The following is a 15,566-nucleotide window of genomic DNA, read 5'->3' as shown; positions in this document are numbered from 1 at the left end:
GTTGCATAATGTTAGGCTTTCCTTAATTTGATGCTGGCACACAGACAGTGACAGGCTAACAGCCTAAACTGAATAAACATAATTGGGAGCAGCACTTTATGCTGACAAATTTTTATTCCACCGACTGGGGAAAAAAATCCTGGACTTTTTTTTATCAAAAGCAGTGGTTTTAAAAAATGTAGCATCAGAAAAAAACAAACTAAATTATATTTTAAATATTACACTATTTTAAATATACATAGACCTAAAACTAGTGTCTCTAATGGAAATTAATATGATATTAATTTCTGATACTTGCTCACAATAATACATCCACAGTTGTGGTCTATATCCTTACACTTACCAAAAAGTTGAGGCATCTGAATGAACTGCGCATGTTACAGAGGTAGGTGGCAATAATTTAACATGAGGTGTACTAGTGAGGCAAACACTGACCGGGTGGCTTCGTGTAACTTGTGTGTGACATACTGGGCTGGAGAGAGAGAGAGAGAGCAGAGCAGAGCAGTCGCACCTTTCACAGCTCTGAACAATGAAACGCTCCACTCCTTCCTTCACTTCTCTCTACACGGACCAGCAGTAGGAGCTCCACTCTGGAGGAACAAATAAGAAATAACTTAATATTCGGCCTTGTATCCAGACATCCAGCAGGACTCCCCTCGGTCAGCCTTCACCGCGAGCTGTCGGTCCGAGTGGTCGCGAGGCACCGGAGGATGAAAGTAAACCAGGCTTGTTAATTTTTTCCCTCTTTCGGCGCATGTGCAGTCTCTCTCTTCACGTTAACGCGTTTATTTATTATTAAGACAAATCGTTGATGTGGTTAAATCGATACTTTTTTTGTCTTTATTCCCTTAACCTTTGTCCGCTCGTGGATGTGCCGAGTTAACTGCTCTTTCGGCTTTGAGTAAACAGTGAAAGGCAGTGTTGTAGTACATTAGGACAACGAAATAGTAAAAAGGAGAAAAGGCTACATCAATATGCAAAAGCAGGAGCAGATGGTAACCTGAGTCAGTAGAGGTAGTGCAAGGTGCATGGCCTCTTTAGCGCCACATTGCCAAGACCTCTATTGCCACACTGTGCTGTGACTCTGCTGTTGGATATGTGAGCTACTCCATCTGTATCGTAAACTATATAAACACACGATGTATTTTCAGGGCTTCTTTAGTGCCAGCTGACCTTTTAAAACTCATTTTTTGGATATAGGCTTGTGCCTGGTTTCATTTGCTTTTTTCTGATGGCTAACTCTCATCTTTTCCCAGCAGAATCAGGAGAAGTAAAGCGATGTGAACGGTGACTGGAATGTAGGATTATCATCTGAGCTCGAGTGGAAGGAGAAAAAAAATCAGACTATAAGATTACACATTTCCTGATCTATGCAGCCCTACAATGCCTTTGAGGTTGCAATGTCTTCTCTACAGCACGTTATTCTGCAGGATAAGGACACGGACAATGAAAAGAAGCTGGACTGGAGCTACATCGAATGGGCTGAAAATGAAGTTGTCACAACAGGTGTGGCGGATGCTGAGACGCAAACGGACTCGCCATCTTTTGAGCACAAAGAGAGCCAGACCAGTAACCCAGTCATAATGCACATAGATCTCAAACGGACACACTCCAAAATGAGACATTTGTCTTTGGTAAACCCAGACAACTCGGCTCCACCTTTCTTTCAGTTTGACCGCCAGGCTCCTGGACGTATCTCCACATCTCCCACCTTGAGGAGGATGAGGAGCACCCGACGTCCTCAGATAGATTTTAGAGAGCCTCACAGGATGGGGAGCACTCAGGAAGAGCAATCATCTGCAAGCACGGGATCCCCCATAAGTCCCCTGTCACCAGGACACCGAGTAGATTCACCTCTTGCAGCGAGCCCACTCTCTGACGGGGAGGCCGATCATCAGCCAGTGTCATCCTCAGGCCAACAGCGAAGCAGATCACATAGATCAAAGACTTTTGACAACAGTATCACTTCTGTGGAACAAGAATGTCACAGTGCTCATCCTTTTCTTATTAAAGACAATGGATTTCCTGAGGATGAAGTTCAGGTGAGCTTTTACCACGTATTTGTAAATTTAGTGTTTGCATATTTACTCAGGAAAAAGACAATTTTTCATAACCTTCACACCAACCTCTTCCCCATCACCACACATAAATTTCCTGTAATCTACTGCAGATTTTTTTTCTTTTTTGGCAAAGTCTAAAAATTAAATGGTTGCACATTCCTTCCTTGAGGAAAACCTTCATTCCCTCAATTGGCCTTGCCTCCCGCAGTGGTCACTCACAATGCAAGCTTTTGACAGCAAATGAATCAGCAGTTACATGCACTGACAGCTCTGACCAAGCCCACTGCCTGGAGAGCCCTGGGAAGTGCTCTCCTCGGGCCCCTATTCACCGCAGTCAGCAGTCACCTAATAATGGAGGGGTCAGTGAGCGATGGAAAAAGATAATGGGGAGATCTATTCATCAGCTCACGGTATTCAAGCGAGCCGATCCTCAATAGAGCACCGGCATTCTCCTCCAATATCAGAGGCTTTTGAATGCAAGCGACCACTTAAAATACAGATTCAAATTTGAATGTCTTTGAAAGTGATATAGTGGTGTTGTTAGCGGCAGGAGGTCTGTGAACCCTCTGCTTGGTCCTGACTGTGGAGCGAGACAGTGTCGATGTGGCGTGTAGTATAACTGCTGATTTGGAAAGATGAGGTCACTAACAAAGTTCTTTTTTCTTACAGGAGAAGGAATCCTGCCATGATAGGTAAGTGTACCTTGGACTGTTTTGCATGTTATCTGTGTTACCCTATCGTAAAACTCTTCCTGGAACGGATACAGCTGTCACATATGGTTTCTTTTTTTATTTTTGTCCTTCTGTTTCACCTGCTCACAAAAACAACCCAAAATCCGAGCTACAACATGTCAGAGTGCCTCTGAGTTGTGTGCTCTCTTGGTGCTTGAGAGCAAGCGAGGATGATTGGACCTTTGCTTTGAGGATCCCTGTTGTGCACTCATTGTCACTCGTGTCTTTGTTAATGCTTCATAAGCTTGGTGGGTTAAGTTTTGAGAGTCCTATGGTTATGTATGGGCTCATTAAGGCTGTTTTCCCTTACTGCCGCCCACACCCCTCCTAATAGGCGTCCAGGCTCTTCCCCTCACCGGATAATTAGGCAGCTATTGTCCCTGTAATTACACCCTGGCACTGTGCCTCTTACAGTGACCGGGCCTTTGCGAGCCTTGGTTGGGACAGTCTTGTTTGGGAGCATCATTATTTCTCTTGTTATGCATGAACAAAGCGGCCATTTTTACAAGTGCTCTCTGTAGCAGAGAGGCGGACAAAGAGAAAGCTTTCTGAGCTGCCACAAACCAACAGGATGTCATTGTGAGGATGCTGTGGAATGAACTGCAAGGCGACACTGGCCTGGTATGAAGAGGTAATCGTACCTTTCGTGCCACATGTCCCCTCAGGTGCTACTGCCGACTGTTATCTGTCTCTCTGTTCAGCATCTTTACATTGATCTGGACGTGGGTGTCGTATCAGTTTACCAGGAAGAAAACGGCCCATCCAGTGAGAGCGAAGAACAGTTGGTGCTTTCACAGTTGAACAAAAGTGTCCTAGAGGAAAAACGTACCAGGTTACCCCCGCTCAGTTGTAGACTGACTTATCCTCCAAGTGTATGAGTTGGCCCTGCAGCTATGTGGCCTACATGTGCACTCGAATTAGTCTCGTAGGGTACTTTTGCAACTGTGCAGCCACAGCAGCAAGAATGCAGGTCCTGTGTGAGGGGATGTGTTGCACCGTGAGGGGAAGAACACTTCCTCCTTCAATCTAATGAAGAAGTTTTACATAAATTGTTCCTGCATTTTCTTCCCCTTGCTTTTACTTCTGCTCCACTGTATTGTATTGTCAATCTAAACAGGGGCATTAGCCCTCATCTGTCAGTCACACTTCCTTATGGTTTTTAGCCACATTGTGTGTTGCTGTTATCTGCCCTTAATCTGTTACTTTCATCACTACTGATTCCTGCTTAAATTCTCCTTTTTGAAGTCAAAGGCACTAAAATATTTAAAAGCCAAACCGCAGAGTGTTGACGTGGGTCACTGACCGCTTGTCGATCAGTGTCAGCGTGTTCAAAGTGAGCCTTAGCTTTAGCAGAACCAGCTCGTCTGGCTACTTTGCGTCCTTTTTTATGGCTGTATGCAGTCATGTTTAACGACTGCAGTTGTCTATTTAGCATTGGGACGGTTTAATGTCATGCTGTCACCAATCAAGTTCCTCCTTTTGGGCTTTTACAACAAATGAAAACATTTCCATGGCCGTGCCCTTTCTGGATATTTAGCCTGCATATTCCAGGGTCAGCTTCCATTGCTTATGAAGATTTATCACTGGGCTTTTAATTTTTAATTTCAACATGTGAACGTCCATTTTTGCTTTCAGCAATAATCCCAGAAGTGCAGCAGCAGCAGAGGATAAGTCAAAACACTTGAGAACAGTGGCCGTTTAAGCCCTGCCTGAGGCTGAGAGGCAGGCCTGTGTTTTTCCAGCCACAGCCATGCCTCAGTTACTAACTATGAAAAGCAGACCAAGCGGATTATAACTGGCACACACTGACAGCTTGCCTCCTTCCACACAAATAGGGCGATCCATTAACAAGTATCTATCCACGGATAACCAGACACATAACACTTATCCTATGTTAATCGCCGGGTTGCTGCACAATGCGGATGGTATTTCAGTGGTATCCCAACAATGTAAAACCACAAATAGGAATTCTGTAATTTCCTGTTGCTTGTATGATTTCCATTCTTTTAGAATATAATACACTTACAATGGAGTAATAATCATTGAACTGTACATTTCTGATGTCTGATGAGCTTTTCTTCTTAGTATGAAGAACTCGTTTTTGGTTTTTTTGGTTGTTTTGTCTTTTCTTTGTTTGCGTATTTGGATTTTTTTCCATCTTAAATTGTCCACCTGTCCGCTTTTGTGTCCTCAGGCTTTATCAGAGGAGACGGAGCTCCGTCGTCGTGAGTTTGCCCGGCTTGGATGTTTCTCCAGGAGATCTTTTCGTGTCCAATGGAGCAGCTGACTTACTAAATGACTCAAACTTCGCAGGTACCTCTGTCAGTTCCAGCAGATTGCAGTCTGCCCTCTGTTTAGGTGATGCTTGCTCATGAACTAGTATGGGTCTGTTATTGAGTCAATATGTCTATTGTTGTAATGCTTCACAGCAAAATGAACTTCCTGCTTCCTGCTTGGTTGTATCGTGTCCTTTCTTGTTGTTATGGTGATCGACTCAAATGTGTGCACAACAGCTAGATTTTTTTTTTCAGTTTACTTTATGAATTTCCATGAACTTTTTATTTTTAGACGTGGGACTCACCAGGCACGCCACCATACAATATCATCGCAATTTTTAGGCATGCGATATCCTGAGTATCTGCTAATTACATCCGTACCTGTTTTATCCAGTAACACAAAGATAAAGTTATCTCACTTCACTTATGTTTTTTGGCTGCAAAATGAGGTTGCTAAGCATACCAACACCATCAATAAAACCTCCCATAAATGTTACCCTAATGCAGAGTCAATCTGCTAATCACTTTGATATCAATTAAGTTTGCTCGGCTAACGTTATGTCAGATGATGGTGCATGAGATGAGCCTTCCTGTTTATAGTATTCTCAGACTATTTAAATTTATGACTAAATTATATTTATTTGGTATTCCTGTTTAGATGCAAGTAAAAATACTACAAAAATACTGCAAAATGTTTTTTCCCCACCATTATTGATTATTGAAATACTTGAAAGCTACTTTGACTAAATGTTTAATTTAGTACTTTAATAAAAGTTTGTTTTTTTAGCTGAATTTCAAACCTCAAACTAAGTTCATTAATGATTATAATTACTTTTTTATAATGAAGGTAATGGTTTTATAGCATTAAATTTATTCAAAGTCAAGATTATTGTAAGTTACATCTTATTTTATTATTACATCTTTACTAAAAGTGTGGTTTATAACTTTATCTACACACCTATAAAACAGACAGACTAGAGATAATCTGTAGAAAGTGCTATATAGAGTTATGAGTAGACATCAGTCTAGTGTTGTTGTGTCGTAAAGGGAGCATTATTTGTATTTCTAGAATTTAAAAAAAGCAAAAGGACAGAACTTGTGGTGGTCACTTTACAAAAAACAAAAGATTTTTTTGACATTTTCAGCAAGCTGTGATTGGCACTGTCATGTGCGTATAACTTAAAATGCTCACGCTTCTTTTCACTGTCACAACTTTTACAGATACCAAGAAGTCAAAGTGGCCTTTTTCGAGGCGTAGTACGGTAAGTGCATTTGTATTTCTGCTAGTCATCGATGTGTGTGACTGGTGCCAGTGGCATGCTTGTAATTTGTTTTGATGTACTTTGTTTTAGGAGTGAGCAATTGGTTTGGACATTGTTCTCTGACCCACTTCCCAAAGCAGATTAGTGTGTTTCCTCTTATCCCTTTTGGCCCACACAGCTTTTTGTAATTGGTCAACACTTGAAATGCAGAACTTGAGCCAAACTTGTTAATTTAGTTTTGAAACTGCTGGGTTGTTATGTGAACAGATATTAACAACAATTAGGCACACACCCTTTTTCTTGGCTAGTGCACAGCCCTAAAAATCTGCCTAATGTGTTGCCTAATTTTTTTTTCCCTTTCAGAGTAAAGGCAAGCCGCAGACATGCACGGTGTCAGATATTGAGAAATATCTCTCAACTGCACAGATTCAAGACTGGAGAAACTTGGAGCTTCAGAGATATAAGGCAAGAAATGAGCGCTATTAGCTGCTGTTTGTTTTGTAAATCATCGTGTTGGTTCTGTACGTTCACTGACTTTGTGATCCAGGCTTAGCCATCCAGATTCCCAAGTCAAATACAACTCAGTGTTTGCCAGATGACTCAGAAATGAGAAGCTGACAGTTACATGGAAGCTCCTACAATGTTTGAATGACACAGACTGTGTAAGAACCAGAATTTCTAGGCAGTGACTACACAAGTCGACCTGTATATGTACACAAACAAACACTGATGTACTCCTGAATCTATAATAGTGGCAGATGGAAATTTACAGCCATAAAATAAACACGTTTGCTGAGATTTCTGTGGAGGATGCAGCCTTTACTTTGAGTTATAGCTTCTTGTCTTTTTGTGTATCTGTGAGCAGGACTACTCTCTGGCTGAGTTCCTGCAAGACCAGTCTTCCCAGGTCAGTGCTTCCTCTGACCCGCAGGGCTTCAAGAGACAAGAGACCATCTGGGAGCTCTTCACCAGCGAGTGTGTTTACTTCATGGATCAACTCATGGTTCTCAAAGAGGTGACTCTTTCCCTACAGAGCCTCACAATGCACACATACACACAATCACAAAAACACACACAGGATCACAAATAAATAGACCAAACCCAAATGCAACTGAACACCTGCTTCTTTGTATTCTTCTCACTGAATTCCCGCCTTTGGAGTTCGTGTAAAAGTCTCTTTGGATTTTCCCCGTCTTTCCACCAGTGGATTTGAAATTTAATGCTGGCATGAGAGAGACCTTGAACCTATTCTCTTTCTGCTTTCTTTGTGCCTCTCAGGTGTTTTCGGCTACGCTCACAAACCTGCAGGTGACCAACTGCCTGACTGATATTGACTCATGGAGGCTGTTTGCGAATCTCAATGAGCTTTGCCTGGTGAGAAATGATGCAAATCATTTGCATGAGGAGTTTGTGTAAATCATTTTTAACAACAGTTGCTTTCATATCCTTAAAACAACATGGTTTGGTGTCACATCAACATAAAGTTACTATGAAAGGGCTAATGATGAGTTGTTACAGCTGTATTATTTTAAAATGCTAGCTTTTTATTTAAAGCTTATTTAATGGTCAGCAAAAAATAATGTGGTGTAAAAAACCTTTGTTAACAATTATCTTAACATAATACCTCGGTGATATTATAAAAATGTCACATGGCCCTGTGGTGACATTTGACACTGTTTTCTGCTCCAGGTGAGCTCAGGTTTCCTAAACAGCCTCCTCCGCGTTATCAAGAACATGTTGGAGATTACTGAGGGTGGCAGTCCCACCCTGCTGGATCTGCTGGGGAAGGCAAGTTTGATTCACATTTGGACTCTGTGACAGCAGTGTTCACTATCCCGCTGATAAGACAATCAAAATAGATAGAAAAAGTATGAATGATATGCTCATCTGGATTAATTATTATATAATCCTTAAAGTATTTTCATAAACAGCTTTTTTTTTCAAAGACTTGAAAAATAGCTGCATAGTTTGAATTTATTAACCTTAAGCTCTTATTTGGGAAGCATTTTTATTTTCTTCTAGCTATTAAGGATCAGCTGGACTTGATATAATGTGCAGAAAAGCCAAAATGTAATATTCTCGTACAGTTGAGGTCAAACATTTAAGTACACTGATCATTTTTTGGTAATTTTTTATGATTTCTTTGGACTGTTCATTTTCCAGGGTAGGCTGATTGTATAGCATATATCTTTAATGACTTCAAAAAACAAGAACTGGGTACACAAGTTGGACTTTATTTTGGATTTTCTCTAATCCACACGGGATTAAAAATGCACATACAGGTATTTAATCGCTCGTTAGGGTGGAATTTGAGTTCATTTAAATTGCTTGGTTTGTTGGCACATACCTGGCCTTTAAGCATAGCCACATGAGAGGAATTTGTTTAGGATGTTCAAGAACAACTTAGGAATCACCGAGGCTCCAGCCTGCTATGAACTGGTAACTGCACAAGTGTTTTACATCACCATGGACTGAGAGAAGCTCCTGCTCTAAAATCGACAGCTTCAAGCTGGACTAGATTTCTAGCTGCCCACATGGACAAAACACATTCCACAGAGTCTTATAGCCCAATAATCAAGTGTGATAACTAGTGCCCGGGAAAGTGTCCCCTTAATGCAGATGTTTTTTATGAGAACACAAATACACAGCTGAATTTACTTTCTTTCTTTCACGATGCTCTCACTGACCAAATTTAGCATGCTTGCATTTAAACTGTACTTTGAAATCTACGTATGTGCTTTGTTATTATCTGTTCCATCTTCCTTTCTCTCATGACAAGAGCGTGTTGAAAATATGGCATCTTCAAAGCTCGCTGAGAAGGGAAAAGGTTACCTAACTCTAGTTACAATTACATAAAATTATTAAAAGTTTAACAGAAACATCACAGGACAATCTTAGACGCATGTATGCCATTACAAACACACACTGGACATTTTTGTGCGTGCATGTGTGCATGCGGCATCCTCTTTGTGCTTTTTTACGATATGTTTATCTGCAGCTTAACAGCTGATGCGACCCAGCAGCCTGTATCCCAGTGTTTGTCTAACACTACTGTCTGCTGGCAGGCTTTCCAGGAGAGCATATGCCACTGCCTGCAGACGTATTGCCTCAACTACTCCACGGCTCTTCTGTATCTGGACAGTCTGAAGCCCAGAGAGGACTTTGGGACTTACGTGAAGGTACAGGAGAGGTCTTACTGGTGTGTGTCTGTGTGTGTGTGTGAGCGTGCCAGTCAGCACAGTGGGAAGGACGCTGTGTACCATGACAATGCAGCAGGTGTTGTGTGCCAATGTGAGAGAGGACTCACAGGAGCATTGGTGCCCAAATAGCAAACAATCAGTTCAGTGTCACAGCAGCCTGCCAATGGGAGGAATGTCACCGTTTGTACCTTGTGTAACTTTCCCTGTCATCATGCTGGCGTGTTTGCTGGAACTGTCACTGTGTTTGGTCTTACATATAATTTCTTCTCACAGGCATTTCACTGCCCATCCTCTCCCTCCTTCCCTACAAAGTCAAGTCCTTTCAAACATTTGACCTCACTCGTTCTGTCACTGTACCCATTCTTTGTCCCTCCTTTTTTCTCCTCAGTGGTGTGAGAGGAGCAAGCAGTGCCGAAGGCTTCACCTGCGTGACCTGCTGGTGGCACCGCTGCAGAGGCTAACTCGATACCCGCTGCTGTTGCGGAATATCGCAAAGAGATGCCAGAAGGAGGACGAAGCCCGAGGGCTGGAACTTATAGCAGAACAAGTGGATAAATCGATATGTGAGCACTGAATTCGAAAATTCCCTTCTGTTATCAAAATGCTCTCCTTTTGATTTCGGCTGACCTCATTAGGAGACTCTGCTTGGCTAAATTTGCTTTTACTGTTTCAGTCCTGCTAAATTAAAGCGCCTGCATAGGTCTCGTCACCTTGCAAAATGAATGTTTTGAGTCAGGCGTCTGAGTAATGTTAATCAGCTGATCATGACTCAGGTGTTTCTTCAGCACGACGTGTTTGCCTCCTGGTGGTTTACAAACATATCTAGATAGAAGGGCTTTTTAAGTGGACGTAAGTCTGTCAACATAAACAGGCCAGCTAGTATCAGTGCCTGTCAGCACACAGGTTGCATGCTTTGGATATCAGCCAGGAGGCCTTGACCATTTATTTTTCACTGCAAGCCTCTGCTTGCAGACCTGTTTTGGCGGTTTATTATATAACTGGAAGGACAGGCTGTGGGAAATGTTCTACAGCCGTTCAACTCAATGTCATGTTGCCGCGTTGAACAAATAACCGTACCAAACGAAACTGCTCAGGGTTCAGAAATCTTTAATTAAACCTTGTCCCATAACCATTAAAAAGGTGTGTTTTACCACACCTTTTAAAAGGTTATGATTGTGTAAAGCGTAGGTGACAATGAGTATTGTAATCACAGCTAGGATGTGTAGACCAAAGTCCTCTGTGGGTGTGGGGGATATTTACTGTAAAAGCAGAGACAGCTGAAATCTCTCACGATATGGTCACGCCCATGTATGGCATCACTGTATAGCATTATAAATGAATGTAATCATTATGCACTTTGGTACATTATAAAATGCATATTTTACATAGGTATATGTTACGTAAAATAAAAGGCATAGGAAATGTAGCAGGAGTTTTGTGTGACGTGTCAGACATGAATGAAGTTGTCAGTGACCAATTTGAGTCTGAGGACCTGTTTTTGTCCTTAATGACATTCAGTCTCCTGTCCTCTCTGTTTACAGGTGATTTAGAAGGAAAGGTCAAATGGCTGGATAACTACCAGAAAGTGAAACAGTTGAGAGATGCCCTGGTTTGGCTGCCTGTATGGGAGAGGGACAAGCGTGCTTTCATCCCTGAGGTCTGTCCTGTGTTTGTGTATATATTGCTATTTGGGTGTGTTTGTGTCTTCAGGAACTGTGTTGAAAGAGCAACGTGTCACACAGATGTGCCAACACTTTATCCTCCAGTGCCTGATGATCATCAGATAAACTGATCAAATTATCAGAAAATCAGATCTGAAAGCAATGAATAGCAGTATTTAGAGTTTTACAGTGTCATTTGATAATAGTTCAGTTTCACATCTTTAAATATTAGCTTCGATTTGAATGGGAGGATGACAGCGGCACTATTCTTCTTCTTCTTCTTTTTTCCAAGAGAGTCTTTCTTCCCTGTCATTGTAGGTGGATTAACACTTCTGTTTGTATTCTCTTCATCTGTAGTTATTTTATCTTCACTTTCTCTCTGCCGTACATGTGGCAAGGGAATGGGCTTTGCATACAGAGCGAAATAGAAAGAGCAGCAAACACTTGGTGTAAGTGAGAGCAGTGAAAGGAAGACAGTTAATGAATAGCTTGATTTCATAGCACTTATACTAAGGTAATAAGTCTGTCATCCAGGTGCAGAGCACGCTGTGAAACAGAAAGACTCAGACACCAGAGGAGAGAAACTTGCATGTGTGTAAATGCACTTATTTTTTTCCCTTTTGTTTTAATGGGACCAGCCCACCCAACAGTTGTATGGGGAAAGAGCTTCTACTGTGAAACCACCTCCCAGTTTGTATTTGGAAGACAGATACCTTCTAAACTGATTAAAACATTCCTTTTTGAAAAGTTAACTTATAGTTGCTGCTATAGTTTTGCTGCTACAGGCTTCTGGGAGATTTCCTGTCATACACTGTGACACACATTCTCTTCCGAAATTTGTGTTTTGTCCTGTCAGATTTTTTTTTCTCTTCTCTTTCTCCTCACCATGAACCAGTTCCTTGATAGCTGCCCCTCAGTGAGCCTGGTTCTGATCCGGAGGTTTCTTCTTGTTAAAAGAAAGCTTTTCCCAAGTGCCTGCTCATAGGGGGACTGTATAATTGTTGTAGTCTTTGCTTTTACATTGCAAGTTATATAGTAAAGCATAAATTGCCTTGAGGAGGACTATTGTGATATGGTGCTATATAAACAAACCTGAACTGAAGTGAACACAGATAGCAGTGGTAGAGAGTTGCGATGTGTAAGTCTTACATGTAAATGACTTGTTGCATATAAGTATTGTGAGCATTTAACTATCGTCAGTGCTGACAATACTTATTTACACCCGTGGTACTGGTAGTGTCAGCATGTAACCGTAGTTAAATGTGACCACAGTTTTGAACATTTAGTTCTTTCCGCCATTGTCATCTGTTTATGTGAACGTGTTTGTTTTTGTGTGCTACCTGTTTGCAGCAGCTACCTGTAGCCCTCACACAGACAGCTCATCTGCATTTGAAATACCAAAGATGCATCTTAAATTAGACACGAGTGACTTGCTCTTTCGCTATCATGCGCATACCTATTTATTAATCCAATAGTATGCAGTTAAGACGTGCTATGCTTAAAGTGATATGTACATGTTACTAGTAGAGGGCCAGGGTGCTCATTCAGAAGCCAACATGCTGAGTTGCTGTCAGATTAATGGAAAGACCGATGTGTCTGAAAAGCGCTAAAAGGTGAAAATGTTTTCTAATGTGACTTTCTTTCTTTTAGAATCTGAAACATCTTCTGAAGGCTGTCACACTGGATAATCTGATTTCTCACAGGAGTCTGCTGCACGAAGGGAAACTCGTCCTCACAGGTGTGTCAGCTGGCATAAATCCAACACATTTCACACGCTTCCTGCTTCGAATTGACTAAAAACTTTACGTCGTCTTTCTGTGGTTAATTCCCAGAGAACGCAAAGCTCATAGACGTCTATATGTTCCTCTTTGATGAATTCTTGCTGATTACAAAGATGAAGAGAAACAAGAAGGTGGGTCACTCATTAACCTTTGCTCACTCTAACCTAGGCTAGTGATAGATATTTAGTGCAAGGATGCCTTAACTACATATCCCTCATAACTTCATATATATGTCCTGACATCCTGTGCAGAGGTCCATAGGTCCAGAGCAGAATCCTCTGAAAAACCTGGAGCTGGATCAGATGCTGAAGGAGGGATGCACCTTCACGGTTCTCGACCAGCCAATCTCTCTAGATCGACTCCAACTTAGAAACATCGATCAACTTAATGCCTCCTGTAAGTAAAATTTTTAAGATTCAACTAATTGAGTTTTCTAGCTCTAAACCCATTTTTTATAAAATACATGTTTGTAGCACATCGTAGCAAAGCAGTCAACAGAATCAAAATATCCTTCAGGGTCACGTCTCTCTGTTTATGTTTGCATGCCATGTGGTGCATTGGTGTTATTAAATGAAAGCATTTGTACTTTCTTGACAGCATCGGGGTTGCCTCATTCTTTCATAGTAATGCACCAGAACCGCTACCAACAGTGTATTGGTGCATTCATCCTGCAAGCTGCGTCAGAGGCTGTCAAGGTAGATCAATTCAACTGTGAATACCTGAAATGTTTCCAAAGAGAGCATGCAGGACACAGATCACATTATGTTCAGAAGAACAATGTGTCATAAGTTTATCCAAACATTTCTGCCTTGTGCAAAACATCATTGCAAGATGTGAACTCTTCAGAGGCCTGAAAGTGAAGCTAAAATATTTTAAATGATTTCTAAATTCAGTTTGTATGCATGTCTGTTCAGATTTATTTATAGTAAAAAATTCATAGCTATACATTTAATCTTTTTAAAGGTTTCTGTTATTTTGGTTTAGATGAACAATGTATAGGAAAATAAAAATAAATTGCTGTATTGTTTAATCTTACTTGTGTGAAGCTGTTTAGGACAGCTTACAGCAACAAACATTACAAAGAAATAATAAACTATACAATTTATAATATTATCAGTTAATCAAACTGGTAAATCTGATATTTCTCTTTCTAAACATTTTTTCCCCACCAGAGAGTATGGATGTCAAAGATAGAGGGCGCAGTGACGGCGCTGCTGAAGCAGGACTCTCAGCAGGCACGAGTAAAGAGCTCCTCGCTGTGGCTGGAGTCTTCGCAGATATGACCCATCAAGCAGAACTAGAAGCCATGTGAAAAAGTTTCTACTGTTAATGTGCACTTCACTGCCCCCTGATGTCTTGTAAATGACTGCACTAGCACTAGGATGATTTTGTAAACGGTTTGACTGTGAAGGCAGCTGCTACAGTAGTGTGAAATAAACATCTCATCATGTAGTAAAACGTTGGGTTTAGCGTTCCACACATCATTTCATGCAGTTTTTAAATTGTCTGTGAGCTATTGATCACTTCTGATGTTTTATAGTGCTTCATACAGTACTGTGCAAAAGTCTTCAGCCACCCCTAATTATTTAATATTTTAAAAATAGGATATAGGTGCATTCTAAAGAGCTTGAAAGTTTAGTATGACCACTGCAGCTTGATCTCTTAGGCACGCTTTTTGTAACTTCTTACAGTCCTTCAGGAACAGTTCTCCAGGCTTCTTGAAAGACATTCAAGGCTCTTCTTTTGATGTTTCTCACTTTTGTTTCATTTTCTGTGCAGACGATCCCACACTGCTTTAGTAATGTTGAGGTCCAGGTTTGTTTTTATATCCAGGTATGGTTTTACTGCACTGACAGTATGTATCATTGTCATGCTGAAAAATGAAGCCGTTGCCAATTAGATGCTTTCCAGGTGTTATTGCATAGCAGATGGTGGTGATGGTATTTTCCTGCATTTATAATACATGTACGATTAATTCTGACAAGATCTCAGACACCACTGGCTGAAATGCAGCCTCCACCGTGGTTTACAGATGGCTGTGGACCTTCACTGCCGCTCCTCTCTCCTGAGCTCCTTTCAAATTGTCATCAATACGTATAAACTAAAAGAAAATTTGGATTCAAGACCCATTACCACTCATTTTCTATCTGTTTGCCTTCCTTAATAATGGCTTCTTGACAGCCACCCTTCACCAGTGCCAGATCCAGTATTTGCTGGATTTTCCATCTGTTCTTCTTTTGTCATCCACTCATCTTTTTAAGGACATACTGCACAGCATCCAAGATATGCCAAGTTCCAAGTAGTCTGCTAGCTGTAGATACTACACTGGTTCAGCCCTTTTTATGGTTGAATGATTCATAGCACACTCTTAAGTTCCTTAACAAAAAAAAAATTGTCTGAATTGTCAGGTTCAAGGATAGGACTGAAAATTAGGAAAACTTTGAAAGACCTCCAGAAAGCCTGGAAGAGGAAGAATATTAATTATATTAGCAAAATATAAAGAAATGAGGGGTGGTTTCAGACTTTCTGTATTTTATCACAGCATGGATTCGATATTTGAGACAGCATGGAAGAACATCCAGAATTCATTTAAAA

General features: G+C 41.0%; 1 protein-coding gene across 3 annotated transcripts; it reads left to right on the top strand.

Annotated features, from left to right (window-relative positions):
• The first annotated feature begins 446 nt into the window (after positions 1–446).
• plekhg7 (pleckstrin homology domain containing, family G (with RhoGef domain) member 7) lies at positions 447–14,565 on the top strand. 3 transcript variants are annotated; one of them, XM_080867199.1, is made up of 17 exons: positions 447–716; positions 1,260–2,042; positions 2,730–2,752; positions 4,986–5,104; positions 6,289–6,329; positions 6,693–6,794; positions 7,195–7,344; positions 7,608–7,703; positions 8,019–8,117; positions 9,395–9,508; positions 9,918–10,092; positions 11,071–11,186; positions 12,841–12,928; positions 13,023–13,102; positions 13,223–13,367; positions 13,569–13,666; positions 14,144–14,565. In XM_080867199.1, the coding sequence occupies exons 2-17, from the start codon at positions 1,371–1,373 to the stop codon at positions 14,252–14,254; spliced, it is 2,229 nt and encodes a 742-aa protein (XP_080723325.1). In that variant the 5' UTR covers positions 447–716; positions 1,260–1,370; the 3' UTR covers positions 14,255–14,565. The 3 variants fall into 3 exon arrangements, with proteins under 3 accessions (XP_080723325.1, XP_080723326.1, XP_080723327.1); XM_080867200.1 differs by having other exon boundaries at positions 1,257–2,042; XM_080867201.1 differs by having other exon boundaries at positions 447–725.
• Positions 14,566–15,566: the final 1,001 nt, after the last annotated feature.

This window comes from Rhamphochromis sp. 'chilingali' (genome assembly GCF_963969265.1).
Source record: "Rhamphochromis sp. 'chilingali' genome assembly, chromosome: 2".
NCBI classification, from domain to species: domain Eukaryota; kingdom Metazoa; phylum Chordata; class Actinopteri; order Cichliformes; family Cichlidae; genus Rhamphochromis; species Rhamphochromis sp. 'chilingali'.
This window is presented reverse-complemented; position numbering and strand designations above follow the sequence as displayed.